This window comes from Arvicola amphibius, chromosome 1 (genome assembly GCF_903992535.2).
Source record: "Arvicola amphibius chromosome 1, mArvAmp1.2, whole genome shotgun sequence".
In the NCBI taxonomy this organism is placed as follows: Eukaryota; Metazoa; Chordata; class Mammalia; order Rodentia; family Cricetidae; genus Arvicola; species Arvicola amphibius.
In genome coordinates this window covers 158,961,974-158,986,665 of record NC_052047.1, presented here as the reverse complement: position 1 = coordinate 158,986,665, position 24,692 = coordinate 158,961,974, and the positions used below count along the sequence as shown (strand labels likewise).

The 24,692-nt window shown below is 44.6% G+C and overlaps 1 protein-coding gene across 1 annotated transcript in view; it reads right to left on the bottom strand.

The window, feature by feature from the left end:
* Nucleotides 1–24,692, bottom strand: part of Prune2 (prune homolog 2 with BCH domain) — a 212,516-nt gene that overhangs the window by 5,586 nt on the left and 182,238 nt on the right. Inside the window, exons 12-17 of the mRNA XM_042054453.1 lie at nucleotides 23,389–23,562; nucleotides 20,918–20,926; nucleotides 17,442–17,544; nucleotides 16,749–16,880; nucleotides 14,679–14,765; nucleotides 9,669–9,767 (exon numbers count right to left, since the gene is read on the bottom strand). Of these exons, the coding sequence (XP_041910387.1) occupies nucleotides 9,669–9,767; nucleotides 14,679–14,765; nucleotides 16,749–16,880; nucleotides 17,442–17,544; nucleotides 20,918–20,926; nucleotides 23,389–23,562 (604 nt within the window). The remainder of the gene's footprint in view (nucleotides 1–9,668; nucleotides 9,768–14,678; nucleotides 14,766–16,748; nucleotides 16,881–17,441; nucleotides 17,545–20,917; nucleotides 20,927–23,388; nucleotides 23,563–24,692) is intronic.

Here is a 24,692-nt window from a genome sequence, read left to right as displayed (position 1 = left end):
AAACCTAAAGTAAGGGAGAAAAGCACTGAAAACAGCTTCCTAAGAAAGTGTCCATTTCAAGAACGACATTGATGGCAACTTGGACCAGAATTTAATATAGATGGGTGATTCGTCCTGTCTGGGGAGATGAGCTTAGTTGCTCATAACCAACTGGCCCTACATGAGAATGACTTATCATTCAGGGGCAGGCTGCTCACTTCTTGCATGCATTAAATGAGATTCCTCACAAGGTATGTGACAATCCTATTTAATGGTACTTAAAAATACTTGTGTTTAATGGAGGAGTTGCAAGGAAGGTATAATGTTCCTTTTCTCTGTGCAGAATGGGAGGCCACTCTAGTACCCTTAAATATCTCTTCATTCTTAGCCTAATGGAGCCACTTGAAAGAACTTGTGCCCGATTTGTACTTCATCCATTCCATACTAGCTACAGGTGTAAAATGCTTTCATGTAGTCCCCAGAAGCTGAACAGAGCGCATTCGTTCTAACATCCATTCGAATATTAAAGCAGACAAGCAAAAACATGCAGATCTGGAGGTGCGGGGGGGGGGGGAATTCTTGCCCACTGTTGTTCCCCATCTTGGACATCAACCTGCTGTCTGGGTCGATGGTATGCTTGGTGGAAATGCAGGAAAGACGGGGATGAAGAAAAGGAAAACTTCTAGAGCATATGGTCTTCTAAGAACGGGAAATAACATCCACAGTTGGCAGCCCCTGCCCTCCCCACAGCCAGCCCTGGAAAGAGCGCAAACAGGAATCCATGTGCCACCTTCTCCACCAACCCCATAGCCCTCCCACCAATGAAGAGCAGACAAACAAGGCAGGCAGAGGTGTGGGTAAACCCCAAGATGTAGCAGCAGTAGGCCAATGAGGGGCAGGCTGAACTATGGGTGCTGGTAAGTGTTCAAGGAGCATTGCTTTACAACAGGAGGAAGTGCCCTGTGCTTGAAAAAAAGAATTATGGTGGACTTAGAGACTGAGACAGGTTTGCTTTGCAAAAGCAATTTGCTTGAAGTAATTGGTGCTGTCACTCTCAAAAATTAGGACAAGAGTGACCTTTCGGAAATAGCTTTATGATTTGTAAGGTCCCCCCTTTCAATAGCTATCCTGCCCTTTGTTCCTTTTTTGAGGAGGGAGGCAGGGTTTTGTTCCCAAATTTCCTTTAAGCTATAAAGTCAACGAGGCAGCTTGCAGACGCTGCACTGTGCCTTTTCCAACTTCCCTTTGGACCCGGAGGGGACAAACAGTGATGTGGCAGATATGCTGAAGCTGATCTTTGCTTCGCCTTTCTTGGTCCCTGGGAACAAAGCCAACCCTCAATTCCCCACTACTTAAGCCAGATTAGGAGGTTCTTGGTGGATGTCAAATTTTCTGAGCTTATCTTGCTGACCACAGTTACATGAATCTGACACAGCCGCTCCTACGCGAGCAGTTCCTGTCCTCTGTTAAATGAGCTGCAGCAGCATCCAAGCACAGACAACCTCCGACTGGAGAGCCACGGGCTCTGATCTGCAAGCTCAAGGTTCAAATCCCACCTTGGGCCTTTTTTTTCTTTGTAATGGTTGCAAAACGTTGGCTAGTCACAAGCTTTATCCATAGTTCCCTTTCTCTTTAAAATGCCTTCATAAGCTTACTCTAGGATGAATCTCAGGCACTGTGTGTGAGCGTCTTCTAGAGTCTGGGCTAAGGACTCTATGCATGCCTAATTTCTATTTCTTACAGGACAGCAATATCAAACTATAAAATTCCAGAAGTCCCAGACAGGCTCAACTGCCTCTTGGAATTTGCAAAGCAAAGATATTTCTTCCCTATCCTCCAAAATATTAAATCCACATGGAAGACTGGGCTTTTCCTAAACACAATGGATGATGTAATTCCAAAAGCAGTTGCGCTTCCTACAACTGGCCCCCAAATGCATTTGCTCATTTTTGGAGCAGAAAGGTGAACGTCAGGCAAAGCATTCGGTTGTCCTTTGTGGCAATCACTAAAGCCACAGTAGCCGGCCAATGCCTCTGTAATTAGCCATTTCAGAAACAGAGCCCACAAAAGCTAAACATCTCAAGGGGTTTACCCAATCCCGGATACATTAGATTCACTTTGAGTGCAGCCATACAACACTGCATGTAACCACATAGCTGCTATTGATGGCGGGTTCTTACTCCTTCTCCATTGAAGTCATTTCCGGATCGTTGTAAAGGCAGCTAGTTCTGGGTGCAAGGGAAAAAAAACAAACAGGAAGCAGTCAACATTTTCTTGCTCTTAGTGCTGTGTCAGCATCGCTTGCTGGGGGCATCTGTAACTGTTTAATGTGGTACCACTTACTACTCCTGTGCCCCCAAACCTGTAGCCGAACAAGCGATGCTACTAACTTTTAGCATCAGGACTGACATAGAGTCACTAATCAAGGTATAGAAATAGAAAACAACAATAATAGTAACAAAACTTCAAACACCTCCAGAGGTTATCTGTCCTCGCCATTTTTCTTACTTTTCAAATCTGTTTCTTATGCAGTGAACATAAATATGAAAAAAGAATTTATGTGCCTCAAATAATAAAAAAATATTTTATACACAAAGGCAAACCTTTTAAACAGCTGAATTTTGTTTTGACAGAACACAGCCAGCCTTCAGGCTTCCCAAGAGTGAGGAATTTCCAAGGCCTGGAAACAAAAGACTTCCCCGGGGCCAGCTCTGCTTGATGTTACAGGAGAGGGGCAAGACCATCCCCGCTCCCCAGGGCTGAGCCGTGCTCAGATGGCTCTCATGAATTCTAATACCCTCGAAGAGGGGCAGGTCCAGGAAGAACAGCGTAGCCATATAAGAGAATAAAATCAAAGTTTTCAATGCTGTACGTGTCTCTGTGTAACTTAGCTGTTCATGATGTTCATATCAGGGTGATAACTATGCTAACAGAGTCCAGCTTCCCCATACATCACTTCCTAATGCTTAGCACACTCAGCTTTTACTTTTCCCCTCCTCTGGTAATTTTTTTTCTAATGGGAAAAATGATTTAAAAGATCCTATGATCCTTTTAGCTTATTTTTGAAAAAGATTTTTAAAAACGTGTACAAGTGTCTTGCTTGCATGTATGTGTGTGCACCGCATGTGTGCCTGGTGCCTGTAGAGGTCAGAAGTTGGATGCTTTCAAACTGGATCTACAGTGGGCTGCCATATAGGTTTTGGGCACATAAGCCAGGTCCACACGAAGAGCAGCAAATGCTCTTAACTGCTGAGCCACCATTCCAGTCCAATGGATCCCTTTTAAACACACGGGTTCCTTTTCCACTGAGAGTAATTGGACAAGCTCATTTATCCATTTGATGAGGATCTGTGTCTAGTTCAGTATTTTCCTGAAACTCTCAGGAGGCTGTTTCCCTCGCTAGGGCATGGCCTCGCTCCCTCCCTTTTCTCACCCTGCAGGGGTCCGGTAATTTTATGGAGAAAGTTTGGTGACTCTAGGAGCAAGGGCAGTGAAGTCAGCACCAACAGTGAGCTAGCAAAAGCCCAGTGAAGCTGGAACCTAATCAAGAAAGGGCAAGCTTCCAGGCCCAGTCTCTTCGCTTTTCAACTGGGTGATCTCTCCAAAGCAAACAACCATCTGCAGACATTTCCATGCTACCACCGGGAAGGCAGTGGAGGGACTCGTCCTCATTTGTGAATGAAGAATGGATCCGTGTGGTTTGGGTACAGTAATAGACCCTTCCACAGTGTTTTCTACCCTTGTGTGGGTCTAAAGCTCAAAAGAAAGCTGTCAGGCGGAGCCATCTCAGGGCACTCGGGGGTTGGACCATATGTGGTTTCAGTATCCATGTGGCACCTGGAACAAGGGGAGCAGTGACCACCACAGGTGTGCCACTTAAACCCTCTTCAAGCGCGTGGGAACTCTATGGGTTCCCTCACGTTTGTCCTTCATCAAACGACATCATCTGACATGTGTTCACTTTATGTTTCCCTGTCAGGATGCCTTTTGTCTTTTAGTATCATGCCTCACAAAATTGAGCCATGACCACCCCCAATCAAAACAGCTTGAAAACTACGGGTTAAGTGATAATTCTTAGAAACTAAACCAAGCGTCTGTTTATTTTTACTATTATTTTATGCGCGCGGATGTTTTGTCTGCATGTATGTCTGTGCACTGTGTGTATGAAGTGTCTTCGGAAACCAGAAGAGAGTTTGGGATCCCTTAGACCTGGAGTTACAGATGGTTGGGAGCCATCCTGTGGGGATAGAACCCTGGTCCTCTAGAAAAACAACCAGTGCTCATAATGGTTGGGACCATCTCTCTAGCCCCAGAGTGTTAATTAAATCTCGGGTGGCAGCTGGGCGGTGGTGGCGCACGCCTTTAATCCCAGCACTCGGGAGGCAGAGGCAGGCGGATCTCTGTGAGTTCGAGACCAACCTGGTCTACAAGAGCTAGTTCCAGGACAGGCTCCAAAGCCACAGAGAAACCCTATCTCGAAAAACCAAAAATCAATCAATCAATCAATCAATCAATCAATCAATCTCGGGTGGCCACCATGAAACTAATCCTACAAAAATCTTTCCAATGTTTATTTGCTACTGTTTCTCATCATACAAACTGGTGTGGTTCTGCTGCCTCAATACGTATCTAAGGCTCATTCAGATGCAACACTCCACGCGGCAATGTCTGTGATGTGTTTTCTGGTGATATCTAGAACTTCAGGCACATTTAAAAAATAAATTAAACAGTGACAAATGCTTTCCTTAAGATTGTGGGGGGATAGGTTATAATAAAACATCAATGATTATATTGGCCATAGGAGGAACGGAATGTTCAAGGTGCAGTTATTATCAGGGGACAGGAAGGAAACAGCAGCCATGCCGTTCTCCCCAATCATTCCCGAACTGCAAGCCAATATCACACCAGCCACAAAACCCAAACCACGTCTTACTTAGCTGCTTCTGATGCTTCCCTCAATTCTTCATCCAGTCTGCACGAGCGAAAATTACCGTTGGAGAAAACAAACAAAAACAAACAAACAAACACAAAAAAAGCAAGCAGAGCGTGAGCATTTCCCGCAAAGCAGAGCCAAATGTAAGTGGTGTGTATTCGCTTTATCCCCCCAAAGCTGTCTCCAGGCGCACAGAGACACGCTCAGCTAAACACGGTGCCCTTCCTTCCTGTTGGGCAGTCCTGTTGGTTCACTCCGCAAATCCCTTCCTAAAGGTGATGGAAATGTCGCAAGGGAATGAGAAACATGCCAGCTGAATGAAGCTCAGAACGTCCATAGCATGTTGGGGACAGTTAAAGTTAGCTCACAGCCTGGGCCAAATCAGGGGTGGATCTTGTTTAGTAGGTTTCAGTAGCAGATCCAGGTGACCTCAACAGCTTTACACACAGGACAAAGACTTGGACGAGAACTCAAAGACTTCCTCGGGAAGCATGTTGAGGTCACCCATACATACAGCCCTGGAGCGCACACACACAGGGAGTTCAGCGTGAATATAGATCTCGAGACTTTTACCTCACATTTCTCTTAAAAGACTTTTCTTCATCGTACCTTACAAGATAAGAAACGGATGCCATGAGGAACAGGAGGAAAATGAGAGGCAGATGCTTTAAACCAGTGGTTCTCACCTCTCCTAATGCTGCGACCCCTTAATACAGTTCCTCATGGTGTGGTGACCCCAACCACAGAATTATTATGTCGCTACGTCATAGCTGCAATTTTGCTACTGTTATGAATTGTAATGTAAATATCTGATATGCAGGATATCTGATATGCCACCTCCAGTGGTGTTGCGACCCACGGGTTGAGAACCACTGCTTCAAACAGTAAGCACATGAGAGAAAAACACTTACCCAGACAACACGACTGGCTTTGGAGAGAAAACTTATTTGTGTCAGGCACAATTAACCGTTTACAATTCATAGACATGTAGTCAACCCTCATTGTCTGTAGATTCCCTATCTGCAAATCTGCCTGTTCACGAAGACATCTGAAATCTCTGGAGTCACTGTGCAGTGTTTTTGTTTTGTTGTTGCTGTTGTTCACTTGTGGACACAAGGTGACAAATTTCAAGCTGCCCCCTGTGCACACAATCAGCAGAAGTCGAGCAGGATGAGGCTGTGCCTTCCTGTCTCATAGTTTCTCTGATAAATGTTTTCCTCATTTTGTTCTTCTGGCTGGTGACTGTGCTATCTAAAATCGCAGTCAAGCGTGTTACCAAACATTACCTACTGTTGGAAGGGACGAGACAGTTATTGTACCTCACAGAGAACGTGTGTGTCTCGTTTTAGGTACACGCTCTCCTGCTGGGGCCTTGAGTGCATGATTTTGTTTGGTCTGTTTTGCTTGTTTGTTTGCGAGAGGGTCTTGCTGTGTAGCCCAGGCTGGCCTCAGCCTCTGGGTCAGTTTCAGTCTTTGAGTGTCGTGATCACACACAGCTGCCGCCATATGTAGCGGAGCACAATGATAGTGAGTAGGCGTGTTCACTAAGAGGCTTTCTCAGACACAGACACACACGAGCCAAGGCAATACTGCTGGCCACGAGAAACAAACCAAGGTTATATCCTGATGGGTGATGAAAAACCAAGGCTATGTACTGGTGGGTCATGAAAACATTGCAACCCAAAGCAGACAGGATCCCAGCCCCGTATTCCCCCAGGAATAACAGCTCAGAGTTCACTGAGCATCTACCATGACTTTTGAACACAGCAGTTCCTAGTTAATGAGAACCAACTGTAATTAATGATGATCAACTACATTTTCAGTCTGTGGATGCCAGGCTCCACCCAGCTGAATTCTGTTCTGGGGATTGTTTGGGATCGAATGCTTTGAATGTTTATTCAGTGAATGAAAACAGCAATGGCCACGTCAATCTGAAAATAACACAGCGTGGAAACAAAGCAATGAGGGCTAGTAAAAGAAATAGCAGAAAAGATGCCCTGAGCTGTATCATGACAGGAGGACACACAGATGGGGGGTGGGGAGGGAGGGAAGTCCCACAGTGCTAGTTCTTCCTCCAGAAAACGAATCTTTTTAAAGGGAACTTTTCCTCTTGAAGCATTTTTTTTTTTTTTTTTCCAAAATGTGGCCCTTGAGAATAGATGGAAAGTGTCTGGCCATGCCTAGCTTCTCAGCTGACACCCCACCCCCAAGTACTGTCATTTCCCAAAGCAATGCAGTCATAATCACTAGCACTGCAGACTTCAAGCTCCGCCTTCCTGCTCACCGTTTTCATTCTGTCCTCAGGCCCATCCTCGCTCTGAGAACTACTTCCCCATCTTATGGTTGTGAGCACTAAATCTCTGAGGATCTTCATAGGCTGCCTGAAGGCTCAGAGGCACTGAGAAGTGGGAGGGGAGGGAAGGTTCACATCCAGTTGCCTCCAAGGCTCCTTTTTCCTTCCACTGTCTCCACCAGATCATGGGAGGCCTTGCTGTTTTTCTGGGAAATGGCCAGTGCTCACTCCCTTAAGAGGAGAGAATGTCTTGGTCATCTTTTGCAAGGTTTAGCAGCACAGGAGGTGACTGACGGGTGACGAGAATGGGAGACAGAAGCTTGTCAGGATGTTTTAGGGGCAGGCTCCTCAAAAAGGAGCAGTTCTGATTTTTGTCCTTGGTCAGAAGCCAGAAATGTCAGTAGTTCTGTCCTGGCTGGAGGCTAGAAATGCAAGTGTGTTTGGGGCCTATTGTCTTGGTCTGGTATCTTTTTTTCTTTTACACAGCAAGGAATACTGTTGTCTGGAAACCATGTGAGGGTATGACAAACCTGGAGCACACGAATACCTGGTGGACAGGACAACTGGGTTGACCAGATCTCCCCCGTGCCCCATCCCATGCCTCAGCCTAGAAAAGCCTTCTTAAACGCTAGATAGGAAAATCTGGTGGTGACCTTTCCTTGGGACCTACTCTTAACACATAAGCACTTTGCTGGTGTCTCATCCATAAACTCTCATATGAACTTATAATAAACTCCTTCCCAAAACTCACCCTCTCCATGGTCTGTGAACTTCATTCTTTCAGTCTGTGAGACAATGAACCCAGAAGCCACTGGGCCTGGGATGACTTTTGGTGCCTGTTAATTTTCCAGGACCCTAGACACTGTCCCACCAGCTACAGCTTGCCTGAGACTTCAGTTGCTCCTAAGAACCCCTGCTTACTCCATATCACTATTATTTTTATAAGGAGAGTAGGTTTGGGAGGCAGGGTGCAGCTTATAGCATGCAGGTCAGAGCTGGAGGTGGCATCGGTCCTGGGAAATCTGTGACTTTCCCGAGGACCGAAGCCCTGGTTAGGATCTTATAAATACTGCTTGGTTCAGCTGAGCCATCCGACTCCAGTAAGTCTATCGGTACAGTGTGTTCAGGCCTGAGTTGGCGGATGGAGGGAAATCAAATGCTACTTATGAGCTATCGGATATAGAATCTACTAGAAAAGCATGTGGACATTTGGTGACAGGTTAACCTGGATTTGAACTCTAGTCCCATGCCTGCCTGGTTCCTGCTCCTACTTCCCCAAGTAACTTCGTGCTAACTTGTCTCCCTAGCATCTGTTAAAATGGGGGTTAAGATGAGAGTTGAGCGTGCTATACAAACACAGCTCCACAGTAAGAGGTTCCACAGTAAACAAGAAGACGCCAACTTCTATGTGTGTGCTACTGAGATGCTTTGGATGCCCTCACTGGAGGACTATTTTGCTATCTATTTTCTGGAGGGAGATATACAACACTTGTCTTTTTCCTTAGAGTTCATGATCAAGTCCCTTTCAAGTTTAATGAAACAAACAAATAATCAAACAATCAAACAATTAATCACCTGTACCAAGAGTAAAAAAAAAAAAACCAGGATGCACAGAGGACTAATAATTCTTTGCAGTGATTGATCAGATAGGAATTTAATAATTCGTTGCAGTGATCGACTAGATAGGAATATTCGTTCTCTAATATCTGTCTTCAAATTCCAGTTCCAAATGCTGTGAGTTAACTTTTGTTTTTGTTTTGTTTTTCGAGACAGGGTTGCTCTGTGTAGCTTTGGAGCCTGACCTGGCACTAGCTCAGTAGACCAGACTGAACTCACAGGGAGATCCGCCTGCCTCTGCCTCTCTTCAGATGTAATCTTGACACCCACACAGTACGTGTGCTTTTCACGCACAGGGTGGTCCTAGGCAAGGAGATTATTCCTCGCCACCCACCCACTCGTCAAAAGAGGCTCTCTATCTAATCTTCTGTCCAAAGGCAATCATGAGGACAAGGGGAGGGGTCTTTGAAGATAATCGTCGTTTCTTTTTAATCTATTTTCTGGAATCACACAGACAAATTACTTATGAAGAAAGAAATCCAAATTATGGGAAGACGTTAATGTAAAGCAGAGGATCACAGGTGTAAATAGTCCAGTTAATAGTACATGCATGCTGTCTCCAGAGTGGAAATATATTTCAAGGCGAAAATGTCAATCAATAGTTAATATTGGTTCAGAAAATATGCTCAAAATATATTACATGAAATAAAATTTTTTAAAGTCAGAAACTAATCATTAAAAGTTGTGTGAAACTAAGCATTACACCGCCTGAAAGAGGATTTGAGAGAATAGGCGATAGCAAAAGCTTTATTTATTAGACAATATTTCCTTTAAAAATAAGATGCCATTTCTCATTATTCTAGATGTGACTGTCTTCCCAGCCCCCTCCCCACTCTGATGACTTACTTGATGATGCTCTCGGGGATGTGGATGCAGTCCATGGGGATCAGCCCACTGAGCTCAGATAAACTACTAACGTATTTAATTTTACTGCTGAATTTTGAGCTGAAAGAAAAAAAGGAGAAGAGTCTTTATATTGGTTGTTATGTTTCCATCGCAAAGCCATGGTCTCATCCTGAAAACCTTTTTGGGATTCTTTTCTACATTATTGGCAACAGGGCTCTCACACATGCTAAGCATTCACTCTGCCGCTGACTGGTACTACACCCACATCCTGAAATCTTGAGATGCTCAAGCTGGACTTAGAAAGCTTGCTGAGCAGAAAGGATAACATTGTCTCAGCCATGATGATGGACCAGAAACTGCTTTAGTACCATTTTTTAATATGTTTTATTTTTTTTTGAGAAGTTCATACATGAGCCCTGCATCTCTATCATGCCTGTCTCTCCCTCTCCACTTTTAACTCTTACCTCCCTACCCCAAAGTCAAGGTCTCTTCTTTATTATTGTTATACAAACATATGTACACACACACACACACACACACACACACACACACACACATATATATATATGTCAATTAGAAATAGTAGAAATAACAGGAACCACCATAACTATTTTTTTAATTGACGAAGGATAATCTATATTTCTTTTATAAAAGCAGTTGCTTGAAGTCCCAAATGCTTTGTGGAGTAGCTAATCTGTGCCAGGTAAAACATACCATTTCATATGCTCACTTGGTTTTGTTTTGTAGTGAAAACATTTAGAAGCACCCTTCTTAGAAATTTGAAAATATAAAGCAGTTTTTATCAATGGTAGCCTTCATGTATAAGAGCTTTCTTGAACTTTCTTATTTTCTGTCTGTATTATGTACTCTTGGAGCATCTTACGAAACTGGCCCCTTGAAGTTACCAGTCTCCTTTCTACTTCTGTAAGTTCCATGCTCTCGGGTTCTACAGACAGCTCACCATCCATGGGGGATTGGTTCCGGGAACCACAGCCCACCCCCAGGTGCCTCAGATCCTATATGGAATGTCAAGACCATGCAGGCAGTTGTTTGCTTGTTTAGGGGGGAAAGTAGTAAAACAACAAAGGAAAAAGTGTGTGTATTTTCAGAGATTTTCACCTGTTTAATGTTTTCTATCAGTGCTTGACTGAACCTGTACCTGTGGGCAGAGGGCAAAATGAGAAATGCAGAGTGCCTGAAACATCTGAATAGCATACCAGATCCTTATTTCAAATGCAGAATGGATGACAGGGCAGGAGCCTGGCTGTATTATGCAGTCATGTTTACCTTTCTGAAAGTATCGCCCGCTTTCCCACAAACACAGAACTATCACTAGCAGATGTTCAGTCTTCTCGGGGGTTTCCGCGTCAGGGTTTAAGACACAGGGAGCTGCGCTTGGACAAAGTACCTCCTGGGAAAACAGAAGCACCTCTCTCCAGACGGCTCTGCCCTACCCCGACACATTTGGAGCACACTGGATGTGAGTTTTGAATAATCTTAGTAACTTTTTGTTCATTTTCATTTATATTTATTACAATTTTTCCATACACTGTATTTTCATCATGCTTGCTCCTCCTTCAACTTCTCACATATCCTCCCCATCCACCTGCCCATCTAACATCATGCCTTCCCCCCTCCCCCCTTTCAAAACAAAACAAAACAAACCATTAGCTTTGGTTTTGGTTGTGTTTTCATTGCCTCTTGTTTACTCTGAGAATCAAGTACCTGCTGCTGCTTTTGTGTTTCTTACATGGTCCCCCAAATGAGTAACCCAGCCAAGTTGTGTACTTTGTCTGTGTCTGGTTTGTCCTGGGGACTGGGGTATAAGTATGAGACTCAGCAAGCATCCATCTTCCTGGCTTGGCTCCAGCAGGTGGCTTGTAGCAGCTCCTTCTGAGATGGACTGAGAGGAGGAATCCGCAGGACCCTTTGACCCTGGCCACAGCTCATCATTTAGAGAATTCCTGTGCGCAACTGTTGCCTGCACTCACGTCTCTGTGACTTTCCTCCATTCTTCTTAACTCTTTCCTCACCTTCATCCTGACCGGTCACCAGCAGTGCCAAAATGCCAACTATACGGAGAAGTTTGAATAAGAAGCATTTTCTTCCTATTTAAAGAGCCCACTGATACCTAATTCCAGGAATTTATTTGGTTAACAGAGATGTCTGGCTCACACATGGTTGCACAATGAGATGGTCAACAAGGGAACCACATTGTCAAAGCAGAGTTGTACTCTGCCTACTTGAGATGGGATAGGCTGAGGTCACTCTTGTGGAACAGTGACCTTTCTACTTGTTCCTACGTCCTGTCCATCTCTCTCCAGGTTTTATCCTTTATATAGAGTATGTGGTTTGAATGAGAAATGTCCCCTATAGTTTTGGGCATTTGACCAATTGGTCTCCAGTTGGTAGCATTTTGGGGGCGGGGGGGGGCGGTTAGGGTGGTGGAGATTTGCAGGAGGAGGCATGGTACTGCGGACAGGTTTTGAGACTGAAAGCCTCTAGTTCTAGCTAGCTCTTTCTGTTTCCCATTTGTGGTTCAAGATGTGCACTCTCAGCATCCCGTTCCTGTTGCTGTGCCTGCTGCTTACTGCCGTGACTCTGTGCTGGACTCTCATCATGGATTCTCATCCCTCTAGAAATGCCAGCCAAATGAAATTCTCTTTTCCTTAAGTTTTCTTTGGTCATGGTGTTTTCTCATAGCAACAGAAAAATAACTAAAACATGGAGTTCCACTTAAGAAATGTTTTGAGCATTGTGTGTGTGTGTGTGTGTGTGTGTGTAACTCACTGGCTCTCTGTCTGTGTCTGAGTGTGTACAGTGCATGTGCCGTGTGTGCATTTGGAGAGGGGTGAAGCTGACACCAGTGTCTTCCTCCACCTGAACCTGGATCACTGATTAGCTGGGCTGCCTGGTCAGAGTGCGCCTTCCCTTCCCCTGGGATCCTCCTGTCTGTGTCTCCTAGCACTGGAGTTATTACACACATGTGCTGCCATATCCTGATTTCTACGTGGGTACTGGGGTTCAAAACTCAACTCCCTCAAGATTCTCCCCATTAAGATGGCCTTTGCAGCTGTGTTCATAGCCTGGGACACCTGAAAACAAGTCATGGCGAGAGAGGGGCTTTCCTCTCTCCTCCTGCACATGGTATGGCCTGAATGCTCATGCTGCCTCTGTTCTCTCGCAGAAATAATGAGAGTCTCCCTCAGGGCTCTGCTCCATCTACTCAGCTACACTGAAAGTACTGGGCTACAAAAAAATTCACATGCATTCTATGAGGCTCTCTCTTGCCCAATGGTGTAAAGATCTAAGGACTGAATACTCTTGGAGCTGCCTTGGCAGGTTACAGACAGCCTCTTTGGGAATGTAGGCAGCACCAAGAAATGGGTGTAAGGTGGAGAAAGAGATAAGACCCTACCACTAGTTTGAGTACAGGTCCTTCAGAAACTTGATATATTTTGATTTGCTGTTTCCTTGATGCAACTAGAGTTGAATTTCTGTCATTTAGAACCAAAGAATAGGGCCCTGTTTATTCAGGTGCCCTACTCCAGGCCACTAGATCATAGTTCATAACACTCAAAAAAAAAAAGGCAGCTCATTAAATTTCTCATGTTTTAGTCAATAGTTAATTTTTGCCAACAGAACCCTGTTGCTCAACTATTAGAAGTCAGGAATGAGAATATCATAAATATCATAATATTTAATATTCTAATCATTGTTATAAATACCACTCCTTCTAAAAAATCTGGAAGGTACAGGAAAAAAATCTATTACATGTATGTATGTATATATATATATATATGCACTATATTTATAGTGTCCATCTCTCTCCCTATATATAGACACATACATATCTTATATTTATTTTCTCCAGAATATTGTATTTTAATGAGAAATTTATTAGTAACTTTTTGTTTGTTTGTTTTGTTTTTCAAGACAGGGTTTCTCTGTAGCTTTGGAACCTGTCTTGGAACTAGATCTTGTAGACCAGGTTGGCCTCGAACTCACAAAGATCCGTCTGTCTCTGCCTCCCAAGTGCTCGGATTAAAGGCATGTGCCACTGCCACCCAGCTAAGAAATTCATTAATAATTTTGAGCCAGGAAAATGTATTTATCTATCTTGATGGTCATGTGAGACTTTATTCTATTTATAAATGTTTCTGGAAAATAGTGTTCCAGTCACTTAACTATTTGAAGTTTCCTGTATTATGAACCATATTTTGCTTCACGGCCCCAAACATAGTCATAGAGCACCTACGTCCCGTGCTGAGGAGTCACTGGATAGAAATAGTGAATCCTGACACTCGAGCCCAAGATGATTCCTCAGACTCGCCACTCAGTTTGGCTGCCTACACGGTTCTTGCCCAGGAGAAACGACATACATAAGGCCTGTGCTTTCGCCTTTCCCAGCCTTTAGTGTCTCATGTCACCCAAATGTTTTATTTCTTACCAAATAACCTATCTCCTCACAAGTACTGGCTAATCCTCCTTCCATGTGGCATGGGACTCTCACAGTTTCAAATTCCACACTTACAGCAAGCAAGTTAGAGGCCAGGTTTTGCAATGGTTGTGGAAAATATTATATGACTTAATTATCACTTTTTTGTTGTTGTTTTAAGAATTTGCGGGGCTGGAGAGATGGCTCAGAGGTTAAGAACACTGGCTGCTCTTCCAGAGGTCCTGAGTTCAATTCCCAGCAACCACATGGTGGCTCACAACCATCTGTAATGAGATCCGGTGTTCTCTTCTGGCCTGCAGGTGTGCCAATGGCCTGAAATTTGTCATCCTCCTGCCTTAGTCTCCTGAGCGCTGAGATTATAGGTGTGTGCCATCACATCTGGCCCTTTACATGAGGACTCTGGGTGCATAGTCCAAAGTATTTTTCCAGGAAGGCAGAAGTCAGTTAAGTTTTCCTGGATTCTCCTAGCTTACAAATCCTCATCACAGGAAAGTTCACATACTCTGAAATGACGTCATCATACAGTCATCTTGTGACCGCCACAGTTATACCTTATGAAAGGTCGCGTCACCGCAAGGATCGTTCTGATGAACCACGACGGGTGGACAATGATGAATGACTTCAAGTTCTTGCGCAACCTGTCTCGACAAAAGAAACAATTCTATTGGAATTGTTGGAAACAGAAAGTAGATCCCCAAATGAGACTCCATGCAGTTCCCAGGAGGAGTTCCAGGAAAGTCACAATTTCTTGTAGATGTACAGAATGTCCAGGGTTAATTTTTAAAATGCCTTTTATCTTCCCCTCCCACTCTCCCCCACCGTGTGTGTGTGCACGTGTTTATCCACGCAGGTATATGTGTAAGTGTGTATGGACTCCTGTAGAGAACACGGGTCTCCAGTGTCGTTCTCCAGGGGCCATCCACTGAGACAGAGCCTCTCACTGCGACCCCAGGCTTGCTAATCAGACTCTGCTGGCTGGCCGGTGAGCTCCAGGAGGCTGCTTGTCCCAGCCTCCCCAGAAACTAGGCTTACAAGCAGGCACCACCACACCTATGGGACTTGAATTCAGGTCCTTGTGCTTGCCCAGCAAGCACTTCATACACTGAACTATCTCCTTAGCTTCCTGAAATAATTTTTGAGACATAACTTGACACTTAGCTCTCCTTTCCCCACAGGCACCAAAACAAATGTGAAGGTTGTTACTTCTACAGTACACAAACTTACAATAACTGGAATATTTTAGCTTAATGATGTTCTTCAGTTTTGTTAGCCCTATCTTTGTTAACTTGAAAAGAATATGCCTTCAATAACAACTTAGACTATTCATTGTTTGTTTACTGTCTTTTGTTTTTGAGATAGGGCCTTGTGTAGTTCAGGATGGCCTCAAACTCTCCGTGTAGCTAAGGATTACTTCTAAGTTAATCCTCCTGTCTTTACCCCTGAATACAGGGATTATAGGTGTGTATGCAGGTAATGAAAACAGAGCCTCATGCGCCTTAGGCGAGCAAGCTATATCCTCTATCCCTTCATAATTTATTTGGTCTGACAAAGCCTTATTTTGTTCTAATATATTTACCATTTTAATAATTCTTGTTTTCAGGCACATTTTTCAGTATTAACAATGCTACTTGGGGCTGGAAAGATGGCTCAGTGGTTAAGAGAACTTACTGCTCTTCCAGAGGACCTGGGTTCAATTCCCAGAACCCACATGGCAGCTCACAACTGTCTGAAATCCAGTTGCAGGGGACCTGACACCTTCACATCAATGCACATAAAATAAAGTTAAATAAACCATAAAAATATTTTTAAAAAAACAATGCTACTTTATTATGTTGGATCATAAAACAAATTTTAATTAAATGTAACAATCACTCTCATGACATTAAGAAAGAAGCCTCATCTAAGGGGGTATAATATATACCATAAATTATTAGTTTTACTATTTTAATTTTCATATATATAACAATAAAGTTTGAGCAGAGAGATAAGGATTTTGAGGAAGGGGCACATAAAGGCAGCGCTGGCTTAGCAGACACCTTGAACTGACGCAAATACTGAAATAGGAATACAACGGTTTGTCAACCGTCATAACCCTAGTGCAGTGGTTCTCAGCCTTCCTGATGCTATGACTCCCAACAATACAGTTCCTCATACTGTGGTGACCCCCGACCACAGTTATTTTTGTTGCTACTTCATAACACTAATTTTAGAGAGGAGCAGCATCTCAGTTCCTAAGATCGTCAGAAGGATGTGTTTTCTGATGGTTGTAACCCACAGGATGAGAACGGCTGTCCTAACACATAAAACAGTAGCGAGGTCACATGACACCACTGAAGACTCGTAGGTACCTAGGTTTGTCCATTCAAGTTGCACACCTGCAATCTAGAGTGGGCTAGACCTGCCAGATTCAGGGTTAACAGTTTGTAAAATCTAGGGAGGGTTTGCTTTGCTTAGCTTTAGGCATGATGCGATACTTTCGGTAATATTTTTACAACTTACTGCTTCATGTGTGCGTAACCTGCTCTCTCTATGACACGACTGTATTATATAGAGTAGAAGAATATTAGATGTGAGAGCCAGTGGGGAGTCAAAACAGTGACTAAACGGTGGTGCCCACGTACCTTCTGTCAATCATCTGGTAACATTTCTTCATCCAGCCTAGCCCTGGCATCTTCCGCCTGGGGGTGGCACCATTCAAGTACACAATCATGTAGTCTTCCGCTACCATCAGCTCTAAGGTACTTATTACATATCTGATCACGGGAAGGAAGAGAAACATTTTCAGTTCCCACATGAAAGATTTCATTCTATTGACACCATAATTAAGTGACGTTCAAATTATAGGGTGAATGACATTGAAGGGTAGGGGGTGCGTGTTATCTCTTTCTCTTGAGAACAATGCGTCAGCATTGCCCTTTTATGTGTATGTGTGCAGCCACCCTAGAAAAATACGTGGCTTTAAAAGGTGACATAAAAAAAATGTCAGCAATGTTATCAAACATTAAGGGCAACTCAAATTAAAGGAGGGCAAAGGTCAGTGAGGGCAGCTTTCCGTCACTGAGAACACGCTATCAGAAACAAAAACAATCCTTTGCCCAAAGGAAACGTTAGAAAAGTTTTAACCATAGCTGAGACTCCACTCATTTTCTTCTCCCACTGTTCTACAGACAAGTCCCCTAGAGCGAGGCTCCTTGACGGAAATATGACTGGCTTCTTATGGGAGGCTTAGGATGGGCTATGCCATGTACCTGTGCAGTTAAAGACCCTTTATCAGCCATCACATGCCCACGGATGCCAACCCCATCAGCACTCACAGGAAAAGGTTTTCCATGACGTAGTGGTAATCTGCCCGGCTGCTGTCTGGCAGAAAACAGGCAGCAAACACAATGATAGCATTCAGGCCGTCCCCATAGTATCCTGGGGACAAATAAAAAGACATGTGTAACTGAATGAAATCCCAAGACAAGGTCATATCGCTCCTAAGAAGAGAAATCTGACGTCTTGTCCACTGTGTGTGTGCATATAAATGATATATATCATGAAACGAGTACTCATGCCGAGGGATGCTCTGTACGGATATACACATGTACTTATCTTTTAGTGGTTAACATGTTTATATAGACAACACATTGACTCATAAGTCCCTAACTCAATACTAATTTACAAAAAGCTAACTTATGTAAAATTTCATTCTGATGTCTGAGACAGAAGTTCTATTAGACCCACATTGGTTTTATTAGTTTAAGATTTAGTTGACTCTGACAATTTAGTCAGTGAATTGCAATTCAGTCCCAGACCCGCACACTCCAATAACCAGGACCTAGTAGGAGACATGCGAGATACCTTTATTTTGATTTCCAGGCCTAGCCATTTGACTGGAGTGATCCTGGATTCTCTGGCTATAACAAGAAGTTCAGGAACACATGGCAACTTCTGGCCAGGCCCAGAATGACAGCACAGAGTTCCCAGTCTCACATCTTAGAGAAATCAGTGAACTGAATAAAGGGGCCCTTCCTAAATTCTCTTGGGCCCTGTGAAGATATGTGTGTTTGGGGAAACTTGAGAATCATTTCTGGATGATGGGGGGAGGTGGAAGGTGCTGTTTGCAGGTGGAGCTGAGAAAAACAGGATCTGTGAAATGCAAGTCAATGCACCACTCAGACTCTGAAAGTCGGGGAGTCTAAAGAAAGACACATCTCAAGACATCATCCCCAGCTTTTGAAATAACTGACGTAACTTTAGCATTGCCCCATCTTTTCGCCACAAGCATTCTGTTTCCTCAGAGCTCATCTCTGAACCTGACGGCAGGCACTGGTCGACGACCTGAGGGTTAAACAGCGTGGATAAAAGATGTCTCTGGTACTTAAAGAGGAAGACGAAGTCCTGGATTGCCATTGGGGAAGTGCTGGGGATTGAACTCAGGGCCTCACATATGCTAAACTCACTCTCTAGCACTGAGGTACCCTTAGCCTTGATCGGTTTGAAATAGGCCCATCTATAACATTAGGAACTGAGCCTAGCGTCTTAAGCATGCTACCCATCTCCCCACTACTGAGCTACCTCTCGAGCCCTCAGTCATTTTTATGCAAGTGCTTGCTAAAACGGTCAAGCTCACCTTGAACTCACTCTGAAGCTTACATGGACCTTTACACTTGCAATCCTTATGCTTCGGCTTCCAGAGTAGCTGGAGTAGAGGTGCATATCACAGGACCCTTCTTAAACTTATTTTTCTTATTTATGTATGAATTTATAAATTTATTTAGTGTTTGAGCGTGTGATGTATGCACAAATATGTTTCCTGGCACACCTTATAGAGGCCAGAGAACAACTTTTGGAAGTCAGTTCTCTTCTTTGACCATAGGGGCTCTGGACATGAAACACATGTCATCAGGCAGCTGAGTCACCTCACCAGCCCATTAAATATCCACAATCTACATACCTGTCTTTTACATCGTATTGTTCCGAGTTTCCAGTCATTATATAGTGATGCCCTTGGAGCTCTGAGCAGGGCAGGACAAGAGTGGTCCTAACCCTGACCTCATTCTCCCAGAATTCAGTGTCTTTCATTTTCCTTTCAGAGCTATGACTATGGCTTTGGCAGTGACACTGTAGGAAAATGTTGGCGGTCGATTTGGATGGCTCCCTCTTGAGGAACAGTTTAATAAGCTGTCCCGTCCGAAGACACCCATTATGACTCTATCACCAATAAAGCAGAGAGAACGGGGCTAAAAATACATCCAATGGTGAGTGTGACTAATTTGGGGTGCTTAATGCCATGTATCTCATAAAATGCGACCTATGTTAATATTGCATTCGGCGTAGTACATCTGTGAGCCAGTATCCCCTCAGCTGGACGTCCTGCTTCAGTGCCACCGTCCATTGGCTTCTTTTTAGAAAGTTAACCGGAAGGAAATCTCAAGAAAGACATTTTATGTCAGGAGTTCTTGTTTCTGAGGACTCACAAGTAAGTGGAAATCTACGAGGGATGTAGAAGCGAGCCGACATGAAGACATGCAATTCAGACAGCACAGGACAATATAAGAGAGTCAACGCCACAGTCCTAGTGGAAAACCCAGCATGAGCACATCTCTCCAAATGCAGTTGTCGGCTGTGGAGTCAGAATCCTTGAGCTCGGGACTATTCAGTTAAGATTCTGATTCTGGAGAAGTGGAATTCCTAAGAAATGTTAGTGCATTCAAAGTGCCAGAGTGCACTACAGTCTAAGAAAGACGCAAACGGGGACCACTGTCTAAGTGAGGGATTAGCTTTGTACAAAAGATGCTAAAGTTTACAAATGAAAGTAGCTCCAGGCACTTGGGGTTGAGGAGCTGCAGAAAGAGATGGGGCAAAAACAAAAGGAAAGAAGAGGACGGGAGGCGATTCAAGAATGGCAGTAGAAGAAAAGGCTTGCCATGTGAAAGTGTCCCCAGATTGTGAACGGAATCTCTGCAGTGTGGATTTGGATACATTTGGAAACTTGCTCACTGGTGATAGGTAGGTCCTATCTCAAACAACAACAAAAACAACAAAACAAAAAGTAAACAAAATAAACAACAAAATTTACTGGGCAAGAGCTGTGCTGTAACTAGGGTGAGAAACTTTGCTTTTTAGTCCTCTGCGCATATGCTTTTTTGAGGACCAGCTAACCCCTCAATTTCCACCTCAAATAATGCCACTTTTTAGAAAAAGTTGCCTGTTGGTAACAGCACAGTTCATACGAATTTGGTTTGTCTGCCTGTTTGTACCGGGGATTGCAGCCAAGTCTATGCAGGCTTTGGCAGCACATTGCCGTTGAGCCACATTTACAGTCTTACTGTTACATTTCGTTGGGTCAGGGTCTCAATAAATTGCTCGGGTTGTCCTTGAATTGCTGTATAGCCTAGGAAAGCCCTGAATTTAGAACCTCCCGCCTCAGGCTCTCAAGTAGCTGGGATCATGAGCCTGGTTTGGAGTTTGGTTGGTTTAAATATTTAATTGGTCAGACTTTGTTCTCATTAAACAAGAGGTGGGCGTAGGATGCATGGTGGAGGGCGTGTCAGCAATCCCACCACGGAGCCTCCTGGGGCCCTAGGGAGCACAGATGGCAGACCTTACCTGAGGTGACACAAGAGGCATGAAAGAGATGTGACACAGTTTGCTGGCCAGCAAATGGAATGGAGAGAGAAGGAAAGGTGTCACAGGTGCAACAACAGAACACGCACGCGCGCGCTCACACACACACACCAGCCAGCAACTCTTCTGCTCACTCTTTCCGGGCTCTTTTGTCCAGCAACACTGCGGGGAAGGTTACCTGAGTCTCCTAGAGTGAAAGAAGAGAAGTAAAAAGAGAACAAGAGAGGAAACTCCTTGTTAGCATCCTTCGGTACAATTGCTCTTGGGTATCCGGTGAGCTTATTCTCAGTTTTAAGTTTGAAAACTTTCAGTTCTGCCTTCCTGACCCCATGACATTGGTTAGGTAAAATCGGCCATCATCCTTTTTGCTTTTTTTTTTTTTTTTTTAAGAATATTGTTCATGGGACCACAGGATGTGAACATTGGCATCATCACAATCTGCCGCTTGCAACTGATGAGTAACTGAGGCAAGAGACAGTTAGGGGATGTACCATGTACCAAGGTCAGCGACCCTGAACTCAGCTTCTGATGTGTGCATAGGTGTCTATGCTAAGGTCACCAAATCTGAAGAGTGGATTACAAACACAACTCTGACCACTGGGAAGCATCTGACTGTGGCTCGGTTTCTTCAAGCATTTGATGGCTCCCCCCTTGCAATTTCCCACACTGAACCCCACCAGGAGCTCCTTTGGGGCTGACAGGAAACATCTTCAGAGCAGTACAGAACACTGAAGCAAGACTCATGCTCAGTGTGTTGTCCATTCTGACATGCTCACCAGAAGCCAGGCTGACAAGCTTGGTTGGCAGCTGAGATGCTTGGGCACCAGAGTCCAGGGGAGTGATGTGACTGTCTTACATGGAAGACTAAGCTTTGTCAAATTCAGAAGTAACATCCGAGCGATTTTTACTTAAGAGCACAAAAGCTGGCCAGCATGTAGGAGGAGGTGTCTTCTTAATAGTGGGCCGAGGGTGCAGCCAGAGGCATATTCATGCGGTTGGGTGGCTGAAGAAGACTGAGGCAGAGACAGGGAAAGGAGAGGAACGTCTTCTCTTCCACACAAACTGGCAGTCACTCAGACAGAGACCAAAAGCACACAACATACTGTGTGGAGAGGAACAAGTGCCAAGGGAAAGAGGTGGCGGGGATGGAGCTCAGCAAACCAGGTTCCCGTGAGGTCACAGATGGACGTTAAAGAGACCGCGGCAGGCAGAGACAGTCCTGCCCACCAGTGTACTCCTGGCAACCATTCAGTCTGATTCCAGTGGCTTGGACACCAGGTCACCCAAACCATTTGATTTGACTGAACTTGAAAAAAACCAAGAGGTGAATGTACTAAGGTATCAAGAGGGAGTTTGGCCTCACGGTGACATCGGAACTGTGGGCCTGCTCTAAGGCAAAGAGCTTAGGGCAAACATGCACATGTCATCACCATGTGACTTTGATTTATCCTAGCAGACTTTTCTATATTTCCCACGGATTTTAGAGAAAGCACAGGCCACTTTTATAGTCAATCTTCATGAGGTTTGTTTGTTTGCTTTTTACTACCCCAAAGCAAACAAACCAAAAACACTAGATGGGCGCCATGAAACATGCCGTCTATGAACACTGAAGGAGGGCTCGGGCTCTGTTGTCGTCCCAGCGAGGGGCTGAATTTACAATCCTCTGTCAGCCTCCACAAGCTTTGCTCGGCTTCATTTCAAAGGGCTAAGGGAGAGTCCTCCCACAGGGTCCTACCGATGCCTACAGAAGCCACCACAGGGCCATGCTGCCATTCCAGATTATGCAGTAAGGCAGGAAATACAGAAGTGGTGGTCAAGAGATCCCAAGGGTATTCTTTTTCTGTCAATCAGTTGCCTTGGGTAGCCTTGGTGCTCATGGGAGGGAGCGGGGCATAGAAAGGAAGGTGAGAGATCTACTGGGAGAGGAAGGGGTGACTGAGATCCTTGTGTGCATACCAGAAAGCAAATGCTACTGATCTGATGCAGTAGTAAGAAGGGCTGGGGGTACGCCTCAGTGGGAAAGCCTCAGCATAGCGTATGCAAGCCCCCCGGTTCCAAGCCCCAGAACTGAGAAACAAACTCACACTTATTTCCTAGTTCTCATGAGGACAGAGAGGGCATTAACAGCAATAGCTGTCTTGTGAGCTTGCATCTTTTCTTAGATGGCTAGGTGGAGAGAGGCCTCAAGACCACAGGAAAGGGATGCATGCAGCAGACAAGTCAAGCGGCCAGTGATGTTTTCTGAAGTCAACAACATTCAACGCAACGCCTGTGTTCATCTGACCTTTTTTCCTGAGTCTCCAATTTAATCAGCGCTACATATGTGCCTGGAGTCCCCAGGTAAACACACTTTCCCCTCTTTTGGGTCCCTTGCTAAAACAGAGGTTTTTGACTGTGGTTATCTTTTGACCATCCCAAATGTAACGTGGCTTGTAGGAGAATAAACTTTTGGTAGTGGAAGTAACTACGGGGCTGAGTCTAAAGAGATGTGTTGGAGCCTCTGAAGGGGACTGGACGCCCCTCCAGGGCTGTGGTCTTCCTAATGACCATATTCTACATGCTGAGAATTCAGTTGAACCCCACATTTGCTTCCCGATGAAAAGCCTGGCTTGTTCCCCCGTCCCCCAGACTTGCACAGATCTTGAGTACCTCCATGAGAAATGACTCTCCTGTAGGGTTCGATGACCTTCATGTCAATCCGCTGTTCCTGCTCTCCAATCACCACTGTTCTCCACAGCCGGTTGTCTTCTCGCTCCTCTTCGGCTGTGTACTCTGGAATAGACTCTGACTCCTGACCAGAGCTTTTGTTGGCTGTGGCGTCTTCTGGAAGGGAAGCACAGAGGGGGACTGAAGCAGCAAGACTTTCACAGGAGAAGCAGGTTAGAGAGCGGATTGGAAACCACCTCCTCCCACAGAGTCACTGGCTGGAGCTGCGCACTAGGAATGGTTCGTTAGAGTCAGACAGCAGCCTGACCATACAAGACCTACCTTACAGACTGAGGGAAAAACCAACTCCTTTCCTAAGCACACGGTGAAGCAGGAACAGTCGAGGTTAGAGTTCTGGTACCAGCTCATCCTTGGTCAGACGGGTTAAACACTATAGCTCTTTCTTGTATGGTGATAAATCAGAACCAGATAGACACCTTTAGCTTGCTGAGGCCATCTCCCCTGGTTGCCGGCTGGTTGCTGGGAGTATCTGAGTGCCTTTACTTAATGACACTACCTCTTTGATCTGTTGTAAGACTCTAAGAACAGGGATGAAACCCCTTGTACTGTTGTGAAGCTAGGGCACATGCTCATACAGAAGGCCGATAATATGTCCCACACATTGCTCCAGAATATGCCAGAGTAAAGATTATACACTGTATGGGAAACAAATAACTTTGTAGACTGGAAATTTACTGACAGCCTGGAAACTTTAGGGTTCACGAAACAACAATAACAACATAAAACCCCACTGAGTATTCTTTGGTCAAAGTTTATTCTTATGCATTCAAAATAATAACCATGTTCACTAAAAGGCTAGGCTGCAAGTGTCAACCATTTCGAGCAGAGGCACTGATATGAACCTTAGCAAAGGGTGTTCTTCATGACGCCAAGCAATCTGAAGGGAAAGATTATTTATTACCTTCCCCGTGACTCCGAGATGAGGATGTTCTTATTTCCACATTGTGGGAAAAGACCATTTAAATGACATCGCTCTTTGCCTTAGTCCCTCCTGTGTCACAGTGACAGGGACAGCAGGGCTGTGTCTCTCACCCACTGGTACCAGCACGGCAGTAGGTATTAATATGGATATTAATATGGATATTACACCAATGCGGGTATGGTAACAAAGCTAGCAACAAATACAGCCGATGCTTGCACCTCTGCAAACTATCCTAAACTACCGACGTGCCTTGAATGTGTCTCCCAGTCTGAAGAGGCCATGAGCTCCTGGGGCTAGGGAACTC